This window comes from Xiphophorus maculatus, chromosome 16, assembly GCF_002775205.1.
Source record: "Xiphophorus maculatus strain JP 163 A chromosome 16, X_maculatus-5.0-male, whole genome shotgun sequence".
Classification (NCBI taxonomy): domain Eukaryota; kingdom Metazoa; phylum Chordata; class Actinopteri; order Cyprinodontiformes; family Poeciliidae; genus Xiphophorus; species Xiphophorus maculatus.
The window spans coordinates 22,570,283-22,596,583 of NC_036458.1; the positions used below are offsets into that span (position 1 = coordinate 22,570,283).

At 40.0% G+C, this 26,301-nt stretch overlaps 1 protein-coding gene across 6 annotated transcripts in view; it reads right to left on the reverse strand.

Moving 5' to 3' along the window:
* Nucleotides 1-26,301, reverse strand: part of caskin1 (CASK interacting protein 1) — a 105,872-nt gene that overhangs the window by 44,692 nt on the left and 34,879 nt on the right. For all 6 annotated transcript variants that reach the window (XM_023349241.1, XM_023349245.1, XM_023349243.1 and 3 more), the window contains exon 2: nucleotides 1,790-1,841. In XM_023349241.1, coding sequence (XP_023205009.1) covers nucleotides 1,790-1,841 — 52 coding nt within the window. The remainder of the gene's footprint in view (nucleotides 1-1,789; nucleotides 1,842-26,301) is intronic.

The window sequence follows — 26,301 nt, forward strand, 5'->3', positions numbered from 1 at the left end:
TGTCCTGGAAGGGTTTTCCTCATTTCTCCTCAATTCTCCAAAAGCACAGTTTGCTTAGAGGCTCCAATAGATTAAAAAAAAAAAATTAAGATTTAATGCAATTGTAGAAACGTATCAGTCAGGAGAAGGGGATAGAAACAATCCACATACAAATTTTCATGCACATTTTGAGCAAACTTCTAAAAAATTAGGTCTGCTTCCATCTACTGGTTTGGAGCGAATCAGCCAGGCTACGCAACGTGTGATTACACCAGATGTTGACGCTACGCATGGCTGTAGTAAACGGGTAAATGTTCACTACAGCAGAAGTGTTTTGGTAACATACATCTCCTTTTTAGCAAATGAATTTCTTTCTCGGAAAAGCCAAAAACCACGTCACGCGAGCGTACAAACCTTTTAGTGAAACTAAGGAAATTATTTCAAATTTTGGTGTTCCTATCAACATTTTCTAATGCGATACTTCAAGATCGCGATGATGGGAACACGACTAGTAACGTGCACACATTCATACGCTGATAACGCAGATCAGTAAGCAACTTGGGGTGAAGTGCCTTGCCCAAAGGCACATCAAACCCATAAACGGAAAACAACTGCTCTACACACTGAGTCACAAGGTGTGTTTTCATTACAAATGTGCACAAAATTTTGTCAATATTACAGTGATGTTCAAAAGCAACAATTTCGCAATTAAAATCCCATGTGAATGATTTTATTTGTGTGAATAAAACTTTAAAAAATGATGCACCATCTTCTTCCAACTACTTCCTTGTCATCTACTTCTTCATGGTTTTGCACCAGCGGCAACATCTGATTGTTGGTCGTGTGACCCTGTGTGGCGTTTTCGAAATTGCCGTGTTTCTATCAAGCACATTTTTTTTTTCGAAATCTCAAATTGCGCAACTGTATTGCCAATAAAAACTCAGCGGCAGTCGCCCCAGATTTAACATTAATATCAAAACAGGCAGCTAGCGCCAGGCTAACTCATACAAAACACCTAAATCTGAGCAAGAGTTTTCTGTTTCACACTCCCATCAGTTAAAGTACAAAACAGAGAGAAAATGGGATGTTTAACTTCCTGAAGCGATTTTAACCACTTGGTGCCTAAACATCTGCGCTCCTGAAGACCCTCTGATATACTTGACGTGTGCGCACGCCGTGTAACTGTAGCAGACTAAAGAGTAACAAATATCCATCCTCTCTCTTTCTGTTTTAGTTCGTTCACTTAGACTCTCCAGATAATTAGCAGGAGGGGGAATTGAACCTTAACTGAATGAGCTGGTGGAGACTCATTAACAGCATCCGCACATTAAGAACGAAGCTGCAAGCGGATCCATCAGGGAAGCAAAATGGGTTTACTATTTCTGCGCCGCACCATCAGAACGTCGCAAACATCTGGTCATCAACTCGCAATTAATTCTGTGCAAGCGGTTTGGAAAGAAATGACCAATTAAAGTGATTAAAATGGAAGTCTCAATGAAAGAAGCGGCTCAATGTTTTCATCTGCTCACTGCAGATGATATAAATGACAGATTAGAATTTGACTTTGTGTTGTTTCAGTCAACAGATTAAGAGGATTATGATTGTCTACCGCACGGATGCAGGATACAGTCGCAAAGAGGAAATGAACAACGTGGACTGGAAATGTTTATCACAGATGTTAAGCAAAACGCTGTTTTTGATCTGTACGGCAAAGAAACATGCGGATAAAATTACATTAATCTTTTATATAAAAAATGCTTCTGGTGGAATAAGAAGTTAGATTCAAACTAAAACTGAGCCGCTGACTTACCCATCGATATCCTGAAAGTTCACGTTCACCTTCTTCGTGGAGCCGAGGAGCTCTGAAACACAAGGGAAATGGGAATCAACTTTTCTTCTTTTAGATGCGCCAGAATGAACACAATTTGTATTATTTATTTATACTAAATGCCAGAATGATGGAAGGAAAAAAAAATATATATATATATATTTTTTTTGTTTGTTTTTTTGCTCTGCATCCACGGAACCAGAACCAAACATGGAGAAGCAGCATTCAGCTTCTAAGCACCACAAATCTGGAACAAACTTCCAGAAAACTGGACAACTGTCAAAAATACTGACCTCCTTTATATTCAGGCTAAAACCCACATAATCAAGGTTGCCTTTGATTAATAGCAATTGGAACATTGATCAACCTTTAATTTTTTATTATATATTGAAAAAAAACTCATACATTGCACAGGCATTAAGTATGCGAGGACTATGATGGACAGAAAGTTGTTTATTGTTATTCATAACGACAAGACAAGAAATCTGATCACATCAGTATCACAAAATAAGACAAAAAGAAAAAAAAAAAATCTCATCTTTACATTTATTTAGTTCATTTTAAGATGTTTTGCTTTCAGACAAATACTACCCAGTCTATGTGAAAATATTATTCAATTTCTTCCAATTCCTAATACAAAGTGTTTCTATGCACTTTAGAAAACTGCAAAACTGTCGAAACCCTGAGTTCTCTTCAACCAAAGCTTAAAGCCCACCTGTTCAGATTTCCCTGTGATTAGCTGTAAACTGAACTTTGGCCAACATATTTGATGTGAACTGATGATTTTCATGATAGCATTTGACAAAATGTAATGTTTATTGCTTGTTTCATAATTGGCCACTGTATTTTAGTTTTTTTTACAATGTAAAGCACTTTGAACTTGGCTTCATTACAACCTAATGCTAACGGGACGCTAGAAACGTTTGGTAGAGTCCGTTGCACCGTCAGCATGTTACCAATACCAGGGAATTTAATCAAAAACTAAAATTGTGGTGGACTCTGCCAGTCAACTGAAAATTGTTTGCCATGGAGTCTTTACAGCAGGATCATGTTGAAAGCATTTGGCCACAGAGTGAACCTTCTTCCCTGACCGTGAAACCAGAACTCTGGAGGCTAAGAGCCATCCTGTTAGAAATTACGAACAGCAGTGGGGCTAATAATCGCTCCATCTGTCATTAATTCAATCCCAAAGAGCTGGATTTCCTTTCTGATATTTTCAGAGTGATGCAATGCCACCCCGTTTCATTTCACAGCCTTTCACACGTCTTCGCCAGGCAGAAAGTCACTGCTGCAGACATTCAGCACGCTCTCCCATTTTCACTTCTGCTGATTCCACAATGTACAAAGCAGCTTAAGTGTATTACTGCAGACGGCTACCGAACTGCAAAACTTTAATTTAATTATCTTTCAGGCTAAACCGAGTTTAAAAAAAAAGAAAAAAAGAACGTTTTAATCACTTGATGTAAATACTGGCCAGCCTGGTAGCAGGTACTTGTCGTAAAACTGTCGTTCATTACAAAAGATCTGCAGAAACACACCGGGTGAAGAACGGGCTACTTTACATCAACGGGGGTCCATCCAGGGGTCCAAAGATGGATCAGGGTCTCATGTAGGTTCTGGTTCTTCTGGGTTCCTTCTCGCAGAAACACTTCACAAGACAGAGATCCAGTATCTTACCAAAACCCATTCAACTATCTGTGACATTGGGGGGCAAAAAGACTCTGTTTGTGGCAAGGGTTTTTGAATAAAGTTCACATAGTTGTCTCTGGACATAAACTAGACACCATTTTCTAGACCCACAAAATGCAAGAGATCCATTTACTGTCTGTAGCAAGGAAAATAATTCACAAAAAAATGAGATTGTGTGTTGAAATGATGCTGCCACCACCATGCTTCACAACACGGCTTGTGCCAAACTGCAGTCAGGACTTCTGCTAGCTTTCAAGGCCAGATTTTTGAATCCTGAATTTTCTGCCTTTTTCTCTTGTTTTCACGATGCTGTTTGTTCACCAATGCACTGTTAAAAAAATAATAAAATCCAAATGCCAAATATGAAAGAGTTGGTGAGCGTAAAACTAGATACTGTGAGTTCATAAGGGAGATTATTCAGTCTGCTGATTCTCAGCTCTCTTTCCCGCTGCGAGAATCAACCACCGCAAAACATGTTTGAAAGCATGTAAGGTTTTGAATTCAGTCACAATTATGCGCCAGTTTTGTCACGTGAACTTTGAATAAAATCCTTTGAGGTCGAGTTTATCCTGTGACCTCAAGTCGCCTCCTTCACTTCCTGACCTGCTTATTTATTGTGGATCGGTGGATCCGTCTTTTTAAAAGCTCCAGCTGATTTGGGCAGATGGCTGCTCACACTGTTCCAGGTTCTGCAGGTTTCTTACCACGTCTAAGTCAAGTCTGAATTATTTTATTTTTGCAACTTAAGTCGCCTTCACATCAACATCTCATAATTGCTGAAATCACAGGGCTTTACTTAGATGGAAAACTTTTTATTAATCAGCATAACAAACTGAACTTGACTGCATTTTACTGCAACTGGAACAAATTTGTTTATATGACTGAGTTAATGCAAGTCTAAGTGTATGTAAACTAGATCTCTTGGTTCTGAGTGCCTTACGGTGACATTTGTTGTGAATTGGCGCTTAATATACAAACTGAAATAAGCTGAATGATAATAATAACAGTAAGAGCAATGATAAAGAAAAAAATATAGGTGAGGAGGTCGTCCTCCGTCCCTTACAAGACCAATTAGACGGCTTCATATGAATGCCGTTGCCTACTAGCTCCTCCAGTGATTCATAATACAGGTGTTCCAAGCTAACCTAGCGCGACGCTAACTTCACCCTCATTATTTTTCATCCGCTAACCTTTTTTTATATTTGCCATTAGCTGACGAGGTAGAACCTGGGTACAGCACAGATATGCCTGAACTCACCCTCATTTTGTTTTCTCTCTTTTTCTACACCCCCCCTCACACACACACACACACACACACACACACACACACACCCGCACCCTCTCCCTCTGGGGTGCAGGAAACAGGACAGTCCCTCTATTGTTGAGGAGACAGCTCCCAGCGCCACTGGCAGAGGAACATTGATTTCCTTACAGACTATTTCTGGCTGCTCAATGCAGGGATTCACTCACACTTACACACACACACCCGTTTGTCTTGCTGTCTTTGCGGGGACTTTCCATTGACTTCCATTCACCCTAACTCTAACCAGAACTCAATTCACACCTTGGTCCTAAACCTTACCCCAAACCCAAAAGCAGCATTTCTTCTTTGGGAGCAGTGAGTCCCCACAATGTAATATGTGCCAGGAAAATAATCCCCACAATGCATCAAATACAGGATACACACCCACACACAACAGGCTTCTAGTGGACCAGTGATGTCACTCATTCTCTGTGGCGTCACTGATGACTGTGATTAATCTCCCTTTATTCCACAGAGCAACTCATCTGTTCTACATTTCAGGTGGACTGAAGAACAGAAGTACAAACAAATCACAGTTGGTTTAATTAAAAAAAATGGCTGACAATCATTGTTATCCATGTGTGCCTAACGATGTGGTTAGCCTGCTGACGGATGAAATTTCTCTGGACCCGAGCAGTGAAGAATTGGAGAAGGAAAACTTTTTTTCTTTCATTAAACAGTTTTAACACGCTGACAGAATGTTAGCCAGTGAATGGCAGGTCACCATGGCAACCAGTGACAGTTTAAATCCAGGGAGGTGACGAATATGTGACAGAATGCTAGCTAATGCTAAGACAGCAGTATAAGGTAACCAAGGCAACTGGGGACAATTTAAATGTATGCCACAGTGTTAATAAACAAATAATCCTTCTTATTTAAGCACATTCTGCTTGGAAAAACAAGAAGATCAGAAAAATGTTCCACAAAAAAAACTCCAACTGTTGGTAAAAATGGTCATAATGGTTCTCTATAGGTCACATTACCAGTTCACTCCCACACACACACACAAGAATGCATCCTGTGTGTATGAGATATGCAGCTGCGTATGCACACATCCATGTTGGAGTGTGATGAAGAAGCTGTGAAAAAGGCAAGAAGAAACTGTTCAGAGTCTGGAGAAGCTTTTTTTCCCCCACAATGACTGGTGCCTTACCAAAGAAGATAAAATCAGAAACACACACACAAACACCCACACACACACACACTTCAGCCTTTGTTTTTTCTCTGTTTTCAAGTCACTGATCATGACCTCTTGACCGCCTAGCGTCGGGATGAGCAGTCATCTACCACGACCCTGGTGTCCGAGTTACACACAAATCCCAATAGGAATCATAAAGTCCTTCAAGCGAACCTTTGATGATCTGCTGCTCAGTGCAGATTACCCTGCAGGTTATGTGTTACATCACACACAATCCCAAAATGCACATTCGCAGCATCTTTTATGAGTTTGTTGAGTGAAAACAGCCTCTTACCCCACTAATCAGGTAACAATTACTGTAGAGATGCTGTCAGATTCAGCCAGATAGTTCATCTTATGGCTTAAATCCCGGCTGCTGTCTTATTTCTAACCAGTCAGCTTGATGGCTGCATGATAAAGAGCTAAAGAAGCAAAAAGTCTGCAGCTGTTCATGATTCACCAGAGGAGACCGAGGAAGCAGTAACTGAGCCAGACGGCAGTCTTACAGGGCTGTCAACCTTCAGCTACCAGCTGCGTTTCAGTGGTTAGAGGTTTTGTTCCGGGTAGATAAATGATGCTTACTGATACAGTTGTTAATATTTAATAATAGGCATTTAATCATGTTGTAATTTGGGAGAAATTAGTCTATAGATATCACAGGAATAGGAGTTAACAGGTTGCAGACGCTTTCCGGCCTGAATACTGGAAGTCTTCCCCAGCCAGAATATATAGTCCTAACATTGAGTCTTCGGTCCACTAGGATGTGTTTCAAATTAGGGCTGCACCGATTTGCAGGTTTCTGGACTATCATCAATTTAAATTCACCACTGCACTGAACCCTTCTGGTTATTCCACCAAATATTGATTTCTGAACTCTGCCTGAGTTAAAACATTAGTATTGCTGTTTGTAAATGAATTTGAATTTTCATTATTTGTGGTCTGAAAGCACTGCATCGTTTTAGTTGTTTTGACCATTTCTGATTTTTTGCTAATAAATACGTTTTTGCTTTGAATTTCAGAGACACGCTGTCAGTAGTACATAGAATCAAAGAACAATGTTTAATTTACTCAAACATATACTTATACAAAGTAAGATCAGAGAAACTGATCATTTTAAGTGGTCTCTTAATTTTTTCCAGAGTTGTATAGCGACAAAGTAACTACGTTGGCGACATTGGGGTGAAAATTGTTGACCTTTTGTAGATCTTCCTGGAGGTAGATAAGATCAGTTTCCCATGTAAGTTTGGCTAATCGCAGAACTCTCAAATAAAAATAACAATATGTTTTTAAAGATTCTGTTGCTGCCAGTGGCCTTTATTGTAGAGCAGGCAGACAGGAAACAGGGATGAGACAGATTGGGAGAAGACATGCAACGAATGACCCAAGACCACAAACTGAACCCAGGACAGCACACCCCACCCACTGAGCAACCCATCACTCCGCCGCTCTCCAAAAAATTAAGAAAATTGGCATCGATTTATGCGTGCGCCCCTATGGCCCCTAAACTAAACGGGCCCTCTTGGGGACGCCCAAATCAGATGAGCAGACCCCGTCTTTGCAAGTTTCTAAAGTTCAACAGAATCCATAAAAACAGCTGCTGCTCGGAGTTGATGAAGAGTACAACAGGAATTTTAAGCAAAGCTACTTATTTATGACAGTAGCAACTAAAAATATTTCTGAAAAAAGCATGTGGGTTAGTGTTGCCTAGAATGAGTCTCTAGTTATAAATATTTCAGCGTTTGTACCTTCAGACTACATAAGCAGCTTGGACCGTAATGGGGCTTCCAGTACAAGAAGTCTAAACAAGAATAACAGCTGGGAGACTACAATACACACACACACACACACATAGGAGTGTAGCCACACATGGGTAACATCTTTCACAGAGAAGCCTGCACACACTGACACGCATGATTAAAAATGAGTGAAGAGCTGGAGCTTTCTGGGTCACATGGTGACTGTAAGGATGAGCTGGTTTCCTGGGTCCTTAACTAGACCTGCCTGACTGCTGGACGGCAGTGAGCTCCTAAGGCAAACTAAATTTGAAGTAATACAATGTAAAAAGTAAAATGCCTTTCAACATACAGGCCCTGATCATTTGTATAGGTATCGAACATTTCTGTCATGTTACAACTACAAATCTCAATGGATTTTAAGAGGTTTTGTGCGAGAGACCAACACAAAATATCACATATATTGAACCCCTGAATAGTTAAAATCCACAAATACTTTAGACCCTGTCTAAAAACACTTACAACCGCCTGTTTTAGTAGTTCATACACCAAATATACCTTAACATGAATTAATACGCACAGTGGTCTTCCTGCTAATGGGCTTATGGTGTTAGCATCAGCTAACAGAGCTATGGAAGGGGATGTTTGCCACTTTTAACATCCATTCATTATCTTCCATTTTTTTAATGTCACACTAGCTCCTGCTAATGGTGTTAGCTCTAGATAATATAGTAAGCAGCAGCTTACATCATGTCAGCTTGTTTCAGCAGATATCTCATGAATTTGAGTAGTTCAAACACCAAATATGCCTAAACATGCATTGATACGCACAGAGGAAATCATCCTAGCACTGGCTTAGAAGCTAATGTCTACGCTTTTCCTTATCTCCGCTCTTGGGAGTCAAGTAGTCACACTTCATTGCTTGAGATAGCTTAATCGCAAATTTGCGATTCTTAAAGTTCAACTGTGACCAGTTTGTCTTTCCTTGTTAAAGATCTCACATGTGATGCTGCCAGCGCAGGGCATTCTGGCAAAATACGACCAAAAAAAAAACCATGTGTATCAGTGGTTCTTGGTGCAGCGCCACCACAGGCGAGGGGAGGAACGGGTTTTTCAAAGGGTTAATGGTAATGGACTCAACAGCATAACAAAAAGCTGAGCAAAGTCCTAATCCTGGCTGCCTTTTCGATAATTTGAACTTAACACACACTTCTGTGTGTGTTAAATAAACTTGGTAGCTTTTATTTAGGTGTCTGTGTTTTATACACATCGCTCTTTTTCAGTGAGTCAACAGGGAACATACAAATGTCCCTGAGAGCCCAGAGGTTGCTTTTTTATCTGCCCCTCTTAAGCATTGGTGTGTATGTACGCTAGAAAAGGTCAGAAATATCCATATGCTAAATATGAAACAGTTGGTGAGAGTAAAGCAAGGTACTGTGAGTTCTTGAGGGAGATTATTCACAGTCTGTTGATTCTCAGCTCTCATTCTCATGGTGAAAATAGGCTAATTTTATTCTCACGGGGGAGGAAGAAGGATCAGTGCTTTTCTTAATGGGTTCTTCACTTATATCTCTAAGTCTTGAGTACAGATGAATTTTTTTTTTTTCAAAAAGGAAAATTGCTGTTCAGTGACTTGAGAGTCTGAGCCCTTAAATTGTAGACAGATGACGGGAAGAAGCATCCTAGCAACATGAAGTTGTGTTTTTATTTCTCTGGCCTTCTTTTGCCTCTCCGTACGTTTGTCACTCTTCCTGACCCTGGCAAAGGGAGCGGAAAACAGCGCAAAACTCTCCCCTCCTCTTGCTCTTTCCTTCACCTTTCTATTTCTCTCTCTCTCTGTTTATTATTTTCTCGCCCTTTGCGCTACAGGCAGTTGTTTAAACACTGAAAACAGGCAGGAGTGGAACAACCGTCTGCCTTCATGTATCTCCATCCTGTGCTGCTAAAGTGAACCGATATTTTTTCCCCATTTAAGAAAGAAAATGTTGACTTAACTCCTATCTTTCAACAGAAGACCCGATAAATCTCTCCTTTAGTTACAGAGTTCAGCAGTAACAATGAATAAATCTATTTGGATACATGTTTCTGTTGTTTCTAACAATTTCAATGAGTGACAGATGATCCATAAGATCTCAAATATCAAAGTGTCACAACACTTCCTGTCTGGAAAAATTCACCTATTTGTGGAATTTTCTGAAGAATGTCACCTCCTCCTAACAATTTGTGCAAAATGTGGCTATTCTTGTAATTTTTTCTGCTGATAAAGACATCTCGATAATGCTGGCGAAACCAGAAAGAGGCTTTGCGTGAGACATCTTATTTTATTTGAGAAACATTTAATTTAGATGTAAGAAAAATGCTGTAAAAGTACTGAAGCCTGTATAGTTCTTATAAATTTGAATGAAATATCGTCACACGGTCGTCGATATGCTGTTTACACTGCAATGTATCCTTGCCAGATGGCAAGCTAGGTGCTATAAAGCCAGCTTTGACCAGCTAAACCAGTGATTTTGCATAATGAGTAACGTTCAGCCCTTTAAGTTTGAACCAGACTGCATTGAATTACAAGCCAATGCAGAATTGACAAGGGGAAATGAAAATGAGGAGGAGAAAACGGATGAAGAGAAGAGAGTCAGGTGAAAACGCTGGAGTTTACTGCTGCTAACTACTGCATGGAAATGCTAACTGGAAAGGACAGCGTACGTTGCAAGAGCTCCAGCTGGCAACTCAAGCTGCTTACGGTAAGAATTATAGTCAAATATATTAGAATGGTGTGTTACAAAGACTAAATGCTTCATTCCCACTTTAAACATCCATTCATTATCTTCCACTTTTTTGTTTGTTTTCACGGTAGCTTCTGCTAATGGTGTTAGCTCTAGCCAACAGAGCTAACAAAGTGGATCTTTGACACTTTAAACATTCATTCATTACCTTCCTATTTTTTTTATGTCATGCTAGCTCCTGCTAATGGTGTTAGCTCTAGCAAATATAGTGAACATTAACTCACAAGCCGATCGTCTTAGCTTGTTTTAGCAGATATCTCATGTATAAAAGCTCATAAAAACTTTCAGACACATAAAATGTTTGCCTGAATCCAAAGGTTTTTTTCTGTGGCTTGCCCTCATCAGCCTCCACAGCCTTGACCTCTCAGGTTTAGTTTATAAGCTCCAGTCCTCTATAAGTTATAACCTACCTGGCAAGCATTGCACAGGTGAAAAAATGGTGATCTCTCTAGGTGAAAAACAATCTTTGAAGTAGTTATAAGTTTTTACGTATCACATCCAGCAACCTTTAGGTTAATTACTACATATTTAAGCCAACATGTTCAACTGGTCATGAGTCCCTTAAATATGTAAAATGATTAACAAAATGTTCATTTCTGAGTAAAAGCTTTGGTAACTATCTCTGCTACTGCCGTTACTCCAGTAGTAGAGTCTGGTTGTCTCTCTGCTCTGCACGTCCTCCAGAGTTAGATGATGTACAGTTTCAAACACTCTATATGTAAAGAAAGTTTGGCTGTTTTTTTTTTTTTTGTGGAAAAAATCCCAGCTGACAGCTGTAATGTATTTGTCATTTTACAGAATCATCAATAGACGCTGATAACAGCAGTTTATTTGCATGTAAAACAGGTAAGGAGATTTGATCAGTCGGGATAGATTTTAATGTCTGGTGTTAATGTGTCTAATTTTATGTGAATAAGCCAGGTGAGAACAGGCTTTAAGCTTTTGAAAAAAAATATAAGTGCCCACACACTTGATGGCTTGCATTAAGGACATGACTGAAGCCTTAACATAACATGGAGCAATTAGCTACAAAAAGCCACTAGACCAAGAAATGTGTTCGTATGTTTGAGCAGGTTGACTGCAGGAGCTTTTTGATCCCCATTGACCTCTCAGCCACCCTTCCTGGATGGCGCATCCAAGCACACACGCACATACCATCTGCTCACAGTTCACACACTTAAACACACGTACAATTAAGACAGGGAACACCGGCAGTCAGGATGTAATCACTTCATTACTGCAGGTTTCTGTGACCATGAGGCGCATTTACACACGTTCTCTGCCAGTCAACTTTCCTAGAGCGTATAGAGGCGCAAAACTAGGCTGATAGATCAATTCTGGGACCGAATGTTCTGCCAGAGATCAAACTCACTCAGGAATGGCTGAGTGATGGGAATTGGATGTAATTTAGCTTCACATCTGTCGCCGTTTCCATTTAGCTCACCAAGAGTTAGATGGAAGCGGGTCACAACGCCGAGAGCCAAACGATTGACCCAAAATCTTGAATGTAGTATATTTAGAATATTACACTGTCTTTCTCCTTCGAAAGTTAAACTAGAAAGCAGATGTCAGTGTGAGTGAGGTGAGTCCGCTCGCTTGAGGTCTCTCCTGGTGAACTTTCCACCTGCGTAGGTACTCTGTTGCAGGTTCGCGACATTCGGGACTAAAGAATTCCCATCCGAGTTGAAAACTAATTTGACATAACATTCGGCTCACTTTCAACTTCCCACTTCTCAAGCTGTAAATCCAAAAACCTGTCTGTTTAAATGGGACAAAAAAAAAAAAAAACACCCACACACTCAAACGACCTGCCACTATAACAGGAAACAGATGATGAAGGAATTTGTGCAGTTGCACATATTTGTAGTTTGGAATCAAATTGTTCCCAAAAGCATTTTCACCTAATGTCACTCTAATGACTGTCAGGCGCTCCTGCACATCTTTATACTTTTTCTGGACTACAAAATAGATCTGAAAATTCGGGCCGACATCAATATCCAAAGTATCATTATTTCCAAGAGAGACCTGACCAAACGTGGCAACCATACAAATCATAACTGTACAAGTCTTCTCTCAAAGTACATAATAAACAATCAAACAGGATATTCAAAGAAAGTCATCTGTCAAGAAAAAAAACAATGACATTATTCTTCCTTTGCCGCATTATTTATGATACTCTTGAAATCAATAATGGATGCGAGAGCTTTTAGCTGACAGAGTGTTTTGTTGGATTATTCCACGTGAATGGTGAATGGCGGGAAAACTGAGTTTTGCCAAAATCAAAATGAAACATCCAAGTGCAACCACCTGGAGACGAACAGATGGTAACGTCTGGAGCTGAAGTTAAGAAGGTATTGAAATAGAGTGGAATGTAAGCTGAAATTAAGTTAGTAAAAATGGGGAAAACAGCTTGCTACAGGTAGAAATGTAGCTTCAGCCATGTTTGTTTTTTGGCATGTAATATAAAACATTTACAAAATAAATACATTTTAATTTTAGTTTCTTTACTAAGTATTTGTTCATGCATACATATTTTCATAGCCTTGTAAGGTGACACCCTTCAATCTTTGTACCATTAGATGTAAAAATCCTGAACATTAAAATTAGTTTTTAGCCTTTAATGATGAAAATACAATCTGACGATCTGCTATCACCTGTGATGGGCGTTGATAGGCAGACCACTGCATCATTCACAGACAAATGACATTTAGCTTGCAAGGCTTTGTTTAAATAATTTATTAAAAACATAAATAAAACAGGACCCAAAACAGAACCCTGGGGAACACCTTTGCTTATCTCAAGAAAGTCTGATTTGCTGTTTTTATGTCCTTTAGGGCATTTTGGACATGACTGCGGATGTCACATGGGTCACCTTTATTTACGCACAGGCTCCTAAATAACGCATCCTTCACTCTAATGGAAAGCATAAAATGTAATGGATTATTTTATTTCTCAGTGACAGACATTAAATAAAACTCCAAAACTTGACGGAAATGTATTTCAGCTATATTTTTTTATGTTCAGGTTTTAGCCCATACTAGTTTATCTTACGCTAAGAGTACCAGGGTGCTGTGGTGAAAGTCCACATATGCTTTCTTTCCACTTTGTGGTATGGCATGCGCCTGTACAGTTGGGAATGCTGTTTAGCATGTTTCCATTGCGAAAGCGGCCCACAGAACCGACCCGTACCTCACCATTCCTGGCCCCCTTCAGTTGTAGCTCCACAGAACAATGGTACGGTGTGGTTAGGGTGGAGTTTCAGGCGTCACACAACAGTCCATTGATTGGAGGACAAAAAAACGTCACTGCTTGACAAAACGAGACATAATGCATCATACTAGTGTGTCAGGTCTGTTGTCGCAGTAATATGGTGTCACGTTATAACATGACACACTAGTATAACGCGTTTGAGTTCACTGGGCACCTGCCCAGTGAGAATCCACCTGATTACACTGGACCATTGAATAGTGTACCGAATGGAAATGACCACCTTTTACAATCAACATCTGGGAAGAAAGACACTGGTTCACGACAAGACTGACAAGCTAATAGTTAAACCCAATGTAGAAGAAGAAAATAAGATATTTCAAAACATTATTTTTAAAAACTCTGATGCCCCCCATCTCATTAACAGGAAGTAGTGTTTCCCCCAGTGTAGTACAAGCCTGGTGGGACACCAGGCTTTACTTAAACCCCCACCAGGTTTTTTAAAGGGTTTTAGACAACAGTAACATGACAGAAAAGATTAATTTAAGCTAGATTTGTAGTTGATGCATTGAATGGGCGTTAAGGAGTGCGCACTAATTGCACCGTCCCTGTACCTGCCTGCTGGCCTCACAAGATATTATTCCCAAACTTCCAAATATTCTTTTTTAATACAAAAACACGCTGGTGGCCCCGTAACGCCAGACTTAGCAGGATTCCCAGGGGAAACTCTGGGAATGGCATGTTGGAAAATTTCTGAATCATTAACGTAAATCACTAACTTGCCAAAGCCTAACTCCCAGTTACCTACATGAAATAATTCAAATTTTTATGAATAAACTGTGATGAACCAACGTCCAACCAGTCAACACTTACAGTCTGCTGCAGCAGAACTCTGGGAAAATACTGATTTCATGATGCTGCTGAAAAACCCTCAGCCCCAAGCACGCACACACACACACACACACACACACACACACACACACACACACACCCCTGCAAGTGCACAAACACACATTGGGTTTTATAGAGGCGGTTGCTAGGTAACAAGCATCCCAGATCTTCCTACACACAGAGCACACACATGCAAAACACGGGGATGCACAATCACATGCACCCTAACACACACATACGCGCGCACACGCCTGCACACACACAGATCCAGATCAGTATGACGAGTGACAGAAACAGTGTGACATCCTTATTTCCAGATGAGCTGTCTAAAGCAGCATCTGCTCCCCTCCTCAGAGACTCCAACTTGGTGGTAAGTCCCCTTATTCAGACAGATCAGGTGATGTCAGCACAACACAATCCGCTCAGTTTAACTAGCACAATAAACTCCTTAGCTGGTGTATCAGGTATCGACTTCTTCAGACTTGATGGGATTCTGCTGGTGAAGATGAACGGGTTTTTTTGGGGGTTTTTTTTACATATCCCAAATCAAAGCAACACCAAGGGGAGCAGCGAGCGTTTAGAACAGAAGGCAGCGCAATTAGAAGCAGAGGTAGAAAGCAAAACACAAGCACATTAATGCGATGGAGTAACACACCAGGGACTGACAACGGCGTTTACGTTACAAATGAATGGAGAGTTTAGTAACCTCTGCGTTGGTGGAAGATTAGAGGTCTAATTTAATCAAATGAAAAGCAGAGATGAGGTGCAGATTGTTAAGCACAGCGCGGGTCTTAGGATGTAAGGATAGTAGAGGACAACGGTCGCAGAAATCAGGAAAACATGCGGTGATGTTTGTGAATGACCGTGTAACTTATCTCCACTTAGCAAAAACAACGTTTATGTTTTTCTGCCTTTGATTTACTGCATAGAGACCAGGCGGTGAGTTATCCATCCAGCTGCTGGGAAATGAATGAAACTCATTGTTTGCAACTCAGCAACACCTACTTTACCATTTTAAAACATTTTCTCCTGCATGAAATAACCAAAGTCACCAAATATAATCATGTCACAGAGAGCCTGAATGCCTGGTACTTTTTTAATGGGCTGCAGTTTTATAACATTGATACATGGTTCAATTATATCATGATATTGCCATAAAAATGCACCAATATGAACATTATCAGTTTTAATATCTATGTTGCTGTTATGGTCGATAAACTATATTGTATAAATTCCACACATTTCCATACACTGTTGACAATGTGAAAAAGCCACCGCATTGTTTGTATTGCTTTTCTTCTTTAGTCAAACATTCCCATAATCCTCTGCTGCATCGATGCCACTGTCACATGACTGAACAGATATCCCATTGCCAACCCGCTCCTCCAATCTCATGGTTTCATTTTATGATCTAATGAAAGCTCCGCCCACCAGGGGCTGCAGCCTCAGGCAGCTGTCTTCCCATGTCTTATGCTGTTTGTTTGTGTTTCTTTATAGCAATAAAGGCTTTCTGATCCTGAAATACATACACAAACAACAAGAAGATGAACATAAACGTTGGTTGTCGATATCGGCCCAGTTTTACTACTACCGATTTGTATCAGCCTATACTGGTGTAGATGCCAATATATTGTGCATTCCTACGTTGGGAGATAGTGAACATCACCTGTAAAGATGGACAAATCAGATGTTGACCAAAATCAGCAAATCTCTTTTGCTTAATTAGTTCTGATGACCAGACATGAGTGTTCTCAGGGTATGCTAACAAAGAGCCTTTTTTTTGGTAAACACCATTCCTACTGAGTGAGAATTGAAAATGAGCCACTGAACAGCAGTGAGGTGTTTATAACTGGACCTGGAGGAAGCAAAGTGATGTAATAAGTGAGTTTGTTTTCTGACATATGAGCTCTGTCATTCTCAGGCTGCGAGAAAGCGAGAGAGAACAAGACTTTCATCTGACAACAGGAAGGCTAAACTGAATACCATAAAGCCATTCTGTTTTAACTGGCGGTGGGTAGAGTAGATAAAAATTGCATTGAAGTAAGAGTAGCTCTACTTAAACATATTTTACTTAAGTTAAAGTAAAATATGTTTACTGAAGCAAGAATAAACAGCAAGTACTGATTAACTGATCAGGACATTTTGTTCAATGTTTTACAATGATTCATCAGACACACAAAAAATATAAAGTTGTGTAAAAATGTCATTTTAACGACTAAAATGAAAAAAAAAAACAAATAATGAGCATAAATTAATTACAAAACACATTTTAAGGAGAAAACTTTTTCAAATCAATATTTCTCAACATAAAACTAATTGAATCAATTGATAAAACTAATGAAATCAATCTGTCTCAGACCTTCATTCAGTGAAGTTGCCTGAAGAGAAGACAAGAAACTAAAAAGGAAACTGAACTTTTTTTACTTGCATGCATATTTATACGACTGTGCGGCTGTGGTTTATATAAAATATGGGCAAAAGAAGAGAGAAAAAACACCTTCTTATAAAACTATTCATTAATTTGATTTGTACTCTGGTCAATAAATGTATTGAAAGTATTGAACATCCTGCCGCCTGACACACCAGGTTTTTATGTTTTTTCTACTCCCATCCCAGTTCTCAGAGTTCAACTGTGAAACTGCGATCTTTGCTTCCCCAGGGACTCCCTCAGCTCCAGCTCCTCCTGGGGATTCTGACACATTCTGTGGTCAGGGGGATAAATAATCCTCTCACAGAGAACTCGGCTGGCCTTGAGCAGGGGTTGACCAGCAAAAAGACAAAACTGCAAAGGGAGATGACAGGGATGCGTTGTAAGCAGATGGAAGAACCACCTCAGCTTTCCACTTTTTATGCAATGGAGCAGCAGACTAACTGCACCTTCCCTCAGCACACACTAAGAGACATTTATGTAGGCTACTTGTATTCAACCTCATTCAATACTTCACAAAATATCATAATGATGAAAGTGGGAAAATCTGATACTGTCCCTTTGTTGCTCTGCCCTGAGAGATGGCTGACTGACAGAGCCGCCCGTCAGGCCATGTCTGCACGTTGGCAACTCTGTCGCTACTTTTAGCGACTTTTAAAACAAAAATATTCTTATCAGTCAAAATGGTAATCAGCAGGTCGGGCTTTTCAAACATCGAAGATCGGCCAGAAACTGCAATCTGTGCACCACCTGGTTTTAAACAATTTCATACAAATATAAATATTAATCATCACTCTGGGTTGTTATTCTGCGAGCAGGCCTGGACAATAAGTCAACAACAATATGTGCGATTAAAAACAATCACTATTGCCAACCTGCTGACTTTGTTGCCATATTTAGCAACTTTTCCAACATAAAAAAGTTCAAATTTGGAATCGGTAGATAGGCTTTTACAGAAAACTGCAATCGGTGAACCCCTCGTTTTGCACAGTTTTATACAAGTATAGATATTATTCATCACGCTGGGGAAAATTTTACATTTACTCTGTGAGCAGGAATAGATAATAAATCAATAACAACATGTGCGATTAAAAACAGTCACTGTTGCCAATTTAGCAACTTTGTGGCTTTACCAACAAAACAAATCAGTACGGGTCAAATTTGGAATTTGCAGGTTGTTGTTGTTTGTTTTTTTTAAAGAAATTGGTGTTGAGCCAGAAAACTGCAATCAGTCCACCCTTTAGTTTTAAACAATTTGATGCAAATAGAAATATTATGTGAAAAATGTTACGTTTTTTCTGTGAGCAGGGCTGGACAATAAATCAATAACAACATGTGTGATTAAAATCAGTGGCTATTGCCAACTTAGCAACTTCATCAACCTTTCCAACAAAAATCAAAACAACCAACAACTGCAATCGGTGCACCGCTGCTGTCGACTCCATCTCTGTTGAACTGCGGGTCAGCTCTGTCAACAGACAGCTGCATTATGGGAGACTGACAGGCGATCATTGCATGTTGCCACACTGGTCATCACATGACATACAGAAGTGTGTGAACACACTGATGGGAGAGCACGTGCATTCAGAGAATGTAAACACAACACGGCTGTGAGCTAACAGAACAGGTAATCCGGAGGAAGTCGGAGGCGCAGCCAGCTGCGTTCGGTCACTGTAAGCACACACGTCACATCCTCACTAACTATGCACACACACACACACACGCGCGCAGATTGACGAGAGCGCAGATAACGAGGAGATGCGTCTCCGCGTGTTTTCCTCACACATCGCCGATCCTGACACATCTGTGTCTGGGGCGGAGGAAGAGGAGTGGAAGATAAAACCCAAGAACAGAGGAAGAGTGAAGGCCGTGATCCCCAGCGTGTTTGCTGGAGCGTGTGATAAGCAGCAGACTTCCAGAAAAAAATTAAATAACAGTACCTTCTTTTGACTCTTTTACCTGATTTATTATTCCTGTCTCCTTCCTCCCTTTCCTTCCTGATGTTAACCTCCTTTTCCTCTCCTCCTCCCACTCACTTCCCTCCTCTGCTCCTTCCACTAGCTTCTCCTTCTCTTCTGTTACCTACTGACTGTTGAATCTCAAAACTATTTCCAAAGTTTTGCTGTCCCTTTATCTTATTTTTGATCTGCACCTAAAAGTAATAGATGTGTTTGCCCATAGGAATCAAGCCGGACGATACAAACGTTAAGTTTTGGGATCATTCATGGAAACTCTTTAGAAATGTGGACTGTGAACGCTGACGTTAGCTTTGGGGATGTCTGTGCTGCTGCTACATGTTTAGCTATTTTAGGCTTGAATAGCTTCATTGACAAGCTAACTCCTTTTAGCACAACTAGAACACAACAACAGTGTTTTCCAGCATCCAATCAGATTGTTTCTTAAGCAGAATGAACCCTCAGTGTATCAAGAGAAGACACTTTGTCGTACTTCGCTGATGATTGCGGATGTCGCTTGTGCGTCAGATTTATGGGCGTATCAGAAACACGTAAATATAAAGGTTCTGGCTAGGGAGTTTTTTATTTATTTATTTATTTTTAAATGATAATTGAATTTTTAACACGTTAAAAGCTATAAAATTCATTAATCAAAATGAACATGCTAAAGTCCTGGCCTAACTTTTAAGTTATTTTAGCAAATTGAATTAAAAAGCCTGAGCAATCACTTATTTTGGATTTATCAAGGGAATGATATGGTTTGGATAGCTTTTCTTTCTTAATGAATGCAATCATAGTTTGAGAACTATTTTGTTTTAACTCATGTTGTCTTTGATATCAAAACAAGTTTGATAATCTGAAAAGCTTAAGTGTGACAAAAAGTGAAAACAAGAAATCTGTATTGAAGGTAAACACTTTTTCATAGGATGATAATGAGAATAAGAAATAAGGAAGTCTTCCATCTTTGCGTGTGTGTATGTGTTGAGATTGTAGACATGGCATCTGGCAAGGCAAATATAGGACAGGATGACGGACAGATTAGCTCTTAGCTACCCATCCATATTTGCACAGCTGCTCACATACTGACATAAATGGGAATTGAGAAGCAGGTAAACAGGAAGAGTGTTATTGAATTAGAAGAGAGAGACTTTCCGAACGGATCTGGGGCCATCTGAGAGGAAAAGAGAGAGCTGGATCAGAGGGAAGGTTAAAACCAGCGGGACGGACAGCAGGAAGTGGTTAGTCGACAAACAAAGTGATACCTTGAATTATACAGTAGTATTCCTATGAAACAGCCCTATGAACCCTTACAATGGACTACCTGTCAAACCCCTAAGGGCCATTCAAAAAGAGCAAACTGAATAAAGGCTTTTCAGGCTTGGATATTCTTTTCCTTTAATAAATGAAACAATGATTATACAATTGCATTAAAATTTTTTCTGGTTAACTTTGATCTTAAACGTTGGCAAGACAGCGTGCTGTAAGGTTGTCGATTCTTTTACTCAGCACTGTATATGGAACGAAAACTGATTTACAGTGGTAGACACATTTCTTCTAACCTGCCAATAGCAGAACAAATTTTTTGGTGTGCTCCTGAGCATTGTTGCTAACTTTGAAAACGTTGAGCACATTTAGCTTCTCCTAAATTGATTTTTCCAGATGGATTCTAAAGCGCTAATTCATTTGGCTGTAAATTATCAGTTGATAAACTTTCAGCTTTATTCAAATAAATAAGGTTTGACGTCTTTATTGAAGTTTTGGTTATTGTTAAGAATTCCTCAGGTCGTAGCACGTCGATATTCATGCGTTTATTTTGAGGTGGGTTTACACAGTGGTTTCTGACCGAAGCACCACCGTGGGCACAATCAGCAACAGACTTAGCAAAACTAAACAACTATAAAACTGAAACCGTGAGTAAAAGGTTTGTTTTCAAAGAATAAATTCAGGAGTGGCACACCTACAGCTAGGTGTACAATTGTAAATGGCTCCTGTGGGTGTGACATGCTAAGTTGTAACACGTCGTTTCATTAAAATATGGTGAGTATCAACGTTGTTGAATTTAGTGCTTTAGCATTAGCTTCTGCTAAATACCATGTTGGTGTAGTGCTTTGTTAGCACTACACCAACTAACCCTAAATGTTAGCTGAGCCAAAATTTAGGGTTAGCTTTTTTTTTTTTAGTTAGCAGTGCCCACCACTGCTATTAGCATTTCCCGCTCTCTTTATCAGAATTAAAATATCAGTGAATCAATACAAAAAAAATGTTATATCCAAAAATAATAATTAGCACAACAATTTTTGATATTTTACGCAGCAATCGTAACAGTAACAACATATTTGTTTTCGTGTAAAAATAGTCACATCCTATTTTTAAAACAGTTTATCATTATTTTGCTTTAGGACTTTGTTTCTACATATAAAAGCTGCAGTTTCATTCTAATACGGTTGATTTGTTTTCTTCAGAACCTACTGTATTCATAAGCTCCGTGAAACTCTAACCTCGGCTGTGGGCACCAACTCAAACACACTCAGCTTACTGCGGCTGCCTCCACGGACACCAGAGTGCGCCTCAATTAAACTCCTGCTGAAGCAACATTTGTATTATCTAAGCAACATTATCTCCGGCAGGCCATCCCGGCTGAAGCTTTCCCTCCACCAATCACGGCGGCGGCATCTTGACTCTCTATCTCGGAGTGGCAGAACGAAGCGGAGCCACAGAGATAAGCCGAGCCGAGCACAGGGCTCAGGGGTGGAACAGAACGTGTCGCTGACCTTGAAGTGGCGTTTCCGACATCGATGAGAGCAACGAGGGAAAGCCACGGGAAAAACAATGGTGTTAAGTTTCCTTTGAACTTCTTAGAAGTCGTCTGCATGAAATAAAATCCTAAATATTTTCTCATGCTACTAAAAAGACGGTACAGCAGCTTAAATAAGTATTCACACACTTAATTTTTTTTGCACATTTGCTTTCCGTATTTAGAGACAAAAATGTTTTGCCATTCTTCTTTGTTGTACAAATCAGTCAGATTGGATGGAGAGCATCTGTGAGGAGTATTATTGAAGTCTTGCTACAGATTCCCAATCTGGACTTTGACTGGAAACCAGTGTATTTGCTTTGATCTGAACCCGCCCTAGTAGTAGTGTGCACTTTTTCACTTCCGATACCGATGCAGACATTTCAGGTTTTGCATTTGCCAATACCGATTCGATACAGAAAAACATTGCTGAACCGTCTAAAAACATTTCTTATTTTAAACACAAACATAAATGTACTGAATTACAAATGTACTTGAGAATTCTGCGCCAGTACAGCACACTTAAACACATCAGTAGCATTAAAAGCTTGGTCAAATGTAAAAACAACTTTCATTTGTTGAGTCAGTGCAACTAGGAGAATAACAGCCAAATAAATAATAAATACTGACGTTGACAAATACAATAAGTTAACTATCTTGGTCAAACATGTCAAAAATAAACTGAACAAACCGTCTTTCAAATGGTTCAGAAAGTGCAATCAGGAATCATGTAAAATAATAAATAATAAAGCATGATGTCGCTCAGAGCACCAACCATAGAATCAGACTGAATAGATCTGCCCTCGGGCACATTGTTACCAACACCTGATGGAGATTTTTTTTTCAATATTGGGATCAATGCAGATATTAATATCTGATCGGTGCATCTTCACCTGGTAGATGGTGAACCTCCATCCCAGTCTCCAGTGTTTTGCAACCTCTTCCAAATTATCTGTATATAGCTCCATCCATCTTCCTATCAGGCACTTACTATCTCATCATGATGCTGCCACCACCGTGTTGGAATGTCTCCTACTTCTGTTAAGATATCAGCTGTAACCAGCTTTTCTGTTTGCTTGTTTGGAAAATTATTCCCTCTGATTTCAGATGCTGTGCAGCTGAAAGAATTTTCACTCTGACTTTTTTTTACCTACTGCAATTTGTTATTATGTGAAATCATGGGTTGGTTTTACAACTAGGAAGTGTGGTTAGAGCTGTATTAGAGAAATTATAACGCAGAAAGCCTGTCTATAATTAACAAAGTTTAATAATGTTTATCAATCTGAGCATTTTTTTAAGCCTTCACCTGTTTACAAGTGGCTTGCCACATCTCTGTCATCTCTATCCTCCAATCACCTCAGTTCTCCACTGAGATCTAATAGAACCAAGTGTAATCAACAGCAGTCAAAGGGAGAACTGATAATAAAAAATGTGTTCTACATCTCCATTATCACCATTCATCGGATCTTTGATGGGAAGCAATTCAGCTGCCTCAGTAAGAGGTACACCGGCACCCTGTAGTTACCTAGCAACTGCTTTCTCACCCACTATCAAGGTTATCTCCCTGACGGGCTAACACGTTTGTCATGCACATGGATGCACACATCTGAACGCAGCGAGCTTTTCCTGAAGACAAGCGGGTAACCTTGCTGCTCTGTTCCCATGGTTAATATTCCAACACATTGTGACGTTTTCAGATTGTCTGTGTGGGTTTAATTGCTGGTAGCGAACTGATGTTTTACTTTTTTCACACTGCATGATGCCTGGCTCACACGGGAAGATTTGAAAGATTTTTGAAACTCAACAGACCTCACAAATCGCGTTCAAAAACTTCAGCTATAGCAGGTTTGGTCGTACAGTATTTGATTTCGATGAACACACCAACATTCAGATTTCAGACGCGACATCTCGCAAAATCTCTTGAGACCCAACATGAGTTCAGGGTAAACAAACATGGCCGACTGGGAAGAAGAAATGGTAATACTTATGGACAATAGAAGTAACAACACAAAGACGTCAAAACAAGGGCGTAGTTGATGTAGCACACCAGGAAGGAAGGCACAATCAATCAATCAAAGACAGGAAGTAAGTTAGAAAAAAAAGAGAGAACAAAAAGAAAGACATCAGAAATAAAGAACTATCGAAGAAAGAAATAAAGGACAAAAGCGAAGGAAGACATAAGAATGGTAGGACAAAAGGCAGTAAGTAAAGAGATGAAGAGGGAAAGAAGTGTGGGGCACAAGAAAGAAGGAAGGAAGGACGAGGGAAGAAGAAAAGACAAGGAAAAAAGGAACAAAGGAGATATGGGAAAAAGAAATGGAGAACTGAGGAAGATCACGTTTTTTTTTTTCACTATCAAGAAAGGAAGGAAGGACACAGCATTCAAACAGTGTAGTACAGAACAAAGTCTGGGAATAAAAATACTTTTCCATATTCCGTTTCTTTTTCCATACTTATTCAGCTGTGAAAAGCAACAAAATCAAATTCTATTCTTTTCCAGGCTGTAAAGGAACGTTAAGTTCTGTTCTACTGTTAGCTACGCACCACAAGCTAATGTTGCCTTGTCTCCTGGTATCTCAGTGGAGGTAAACTAGTGATGGTTACGTGAGGCGATTGTGACTAACATGTGGGTCACTACTTGGTCATGTTACTGAACTCAACATGCTTGTTGCACTGAATGAAGTCAATGACCAAACCCCGGCTGTCAAGAAGCTATTCAGGCCGAGACGCGTAGCAACAATTTATCCTCGTCCTCTGCAGGCTCAACACACACTCACACTCTGCAGTTTGCTTGTCATTTTACGTCTGAGATAGGACGCCTAGAGAAATGGTAAATCCAATGAATACCAAGTCGAAACACAAATGCCACTTCCAATCCTTGAATACTTAACGAGCAGAGACATGCAGACACCGTGACGACACCCACACAGCCAGGCGAGCGCACTACGAGCAGAGAGAACCTCACACAGGACCCCAACATACCCAGGGGCCAGGCACATGGCCCACTGATCAATAGGGACCATATGTCAGCTGTAGGAAAGTCTTACTCTGGTTGGCTTCAATGCTTTCCTTTGAATTCTGTTGCTTTCCTGGTTTCTGTTTTTCTCCTCATTGTCTATCCAATTTTCTCCTATTGTGATCATGATCATCCTAAAGTGTATGGGGTTCTCTTTGCAGGCTGGTTTGTCGGATGATTCTTCTTTGGACCTGTTTTCTGCTGATCTTTAGGGTGATTTCACACCTGATCAGTAGACTCCGTGCGATTTTGGAACAAAGTTGCAACGTTTGTTACATCACAGCTGCCACCATTTGCTTTCACGCTGCACTGTTTAAAATTAACCAAACCCTTTCAGCAGCCTGTTGCCCTCCTCACCTGGGACCCCTAAAGAAAACGACACAAAAATCTCAAAGGAGGCACTGAGCGGCACTTCCTTCTTCATGAAATGTAAACAAAAATGGAGTGGTGTCAAAGTTTAGTGGTTATAGGATTTCTCATTTGTCTTTGGTGAAAGGCCACAAGTCATTTCTCCTGCCAGCGATAGACTCACGAACATTTGTTTTAGTTGTATTTACCCAGAATCCCATGCGCAATAGTTCACTTCCTGCTTTCGGAGCAGTCTCTGGTCCGCTTGTCGTTCACATACAAGCGGACCATATGCATATGTGCGATTTCAATGCATATGCATGCACATATGCATTGAAATCGCAACAGAGTTCACTTCAACCAAACCAAGACCTAGGATTTTAAGGGGAACCAGAGTTCTAGTCTTTGGTTTGCATCAGAGTCCGATTGCTCGTTCACACCTCCCCAAAAGAACTGGAATTTCTAGGCAAACAAAGTAGAAATCAAATAAGGTGGAGTAAACAGTGCTGGTGTTAATGCACCGTTATTGAGATGATGGTAGTCCACCTTTCCACATCATGATATGAACTGAACCAAGCCCTTTTTGACATCCACCTGAATATAAAATGACCCACTTGACAATTAAGCTTGTGGTCTACCGATAATTCCACCACAAGAGACCAGAATGATAGTAACCCTAACTCCAGCCCTAACCCCAAGCATTCTCCACAACATGGAGGAAAGAAAATACATGAGTCCTCTAATGCTTGATTTACCAGGCGTATCCCAGACGCCTTCTCCATCTTCACAGCAGCAGATTAGCTCCAGTAATGAGGTGCTGTGTCTCAAACCCAAAAATCCTAACTTTGTGGGAGATAATTGACAGCAAATCTGGGCCAGCGAGTGCTAAATCACCCAGAATAGGACTGCTGATCCTGCATTACTCACATCACTCACTTTCATAATAAGGGTGAGAGGATTTTCTGCTTACACAGCATTACAGCATTCACAAGCCTGGTGTATTTGTATAATGGACATGGATCTAAATCTTATTGTCCAATATCCCCAGTGGCTCATGGGGTGCCAAAGATATTATTTACCACCAATAATGTGGCAACCAACAGTTTTTCTACATTTTGTTGTGTTAAAAAGAAAACAAAACTCATTGTCTCTCAGTGGGACTTTATATTT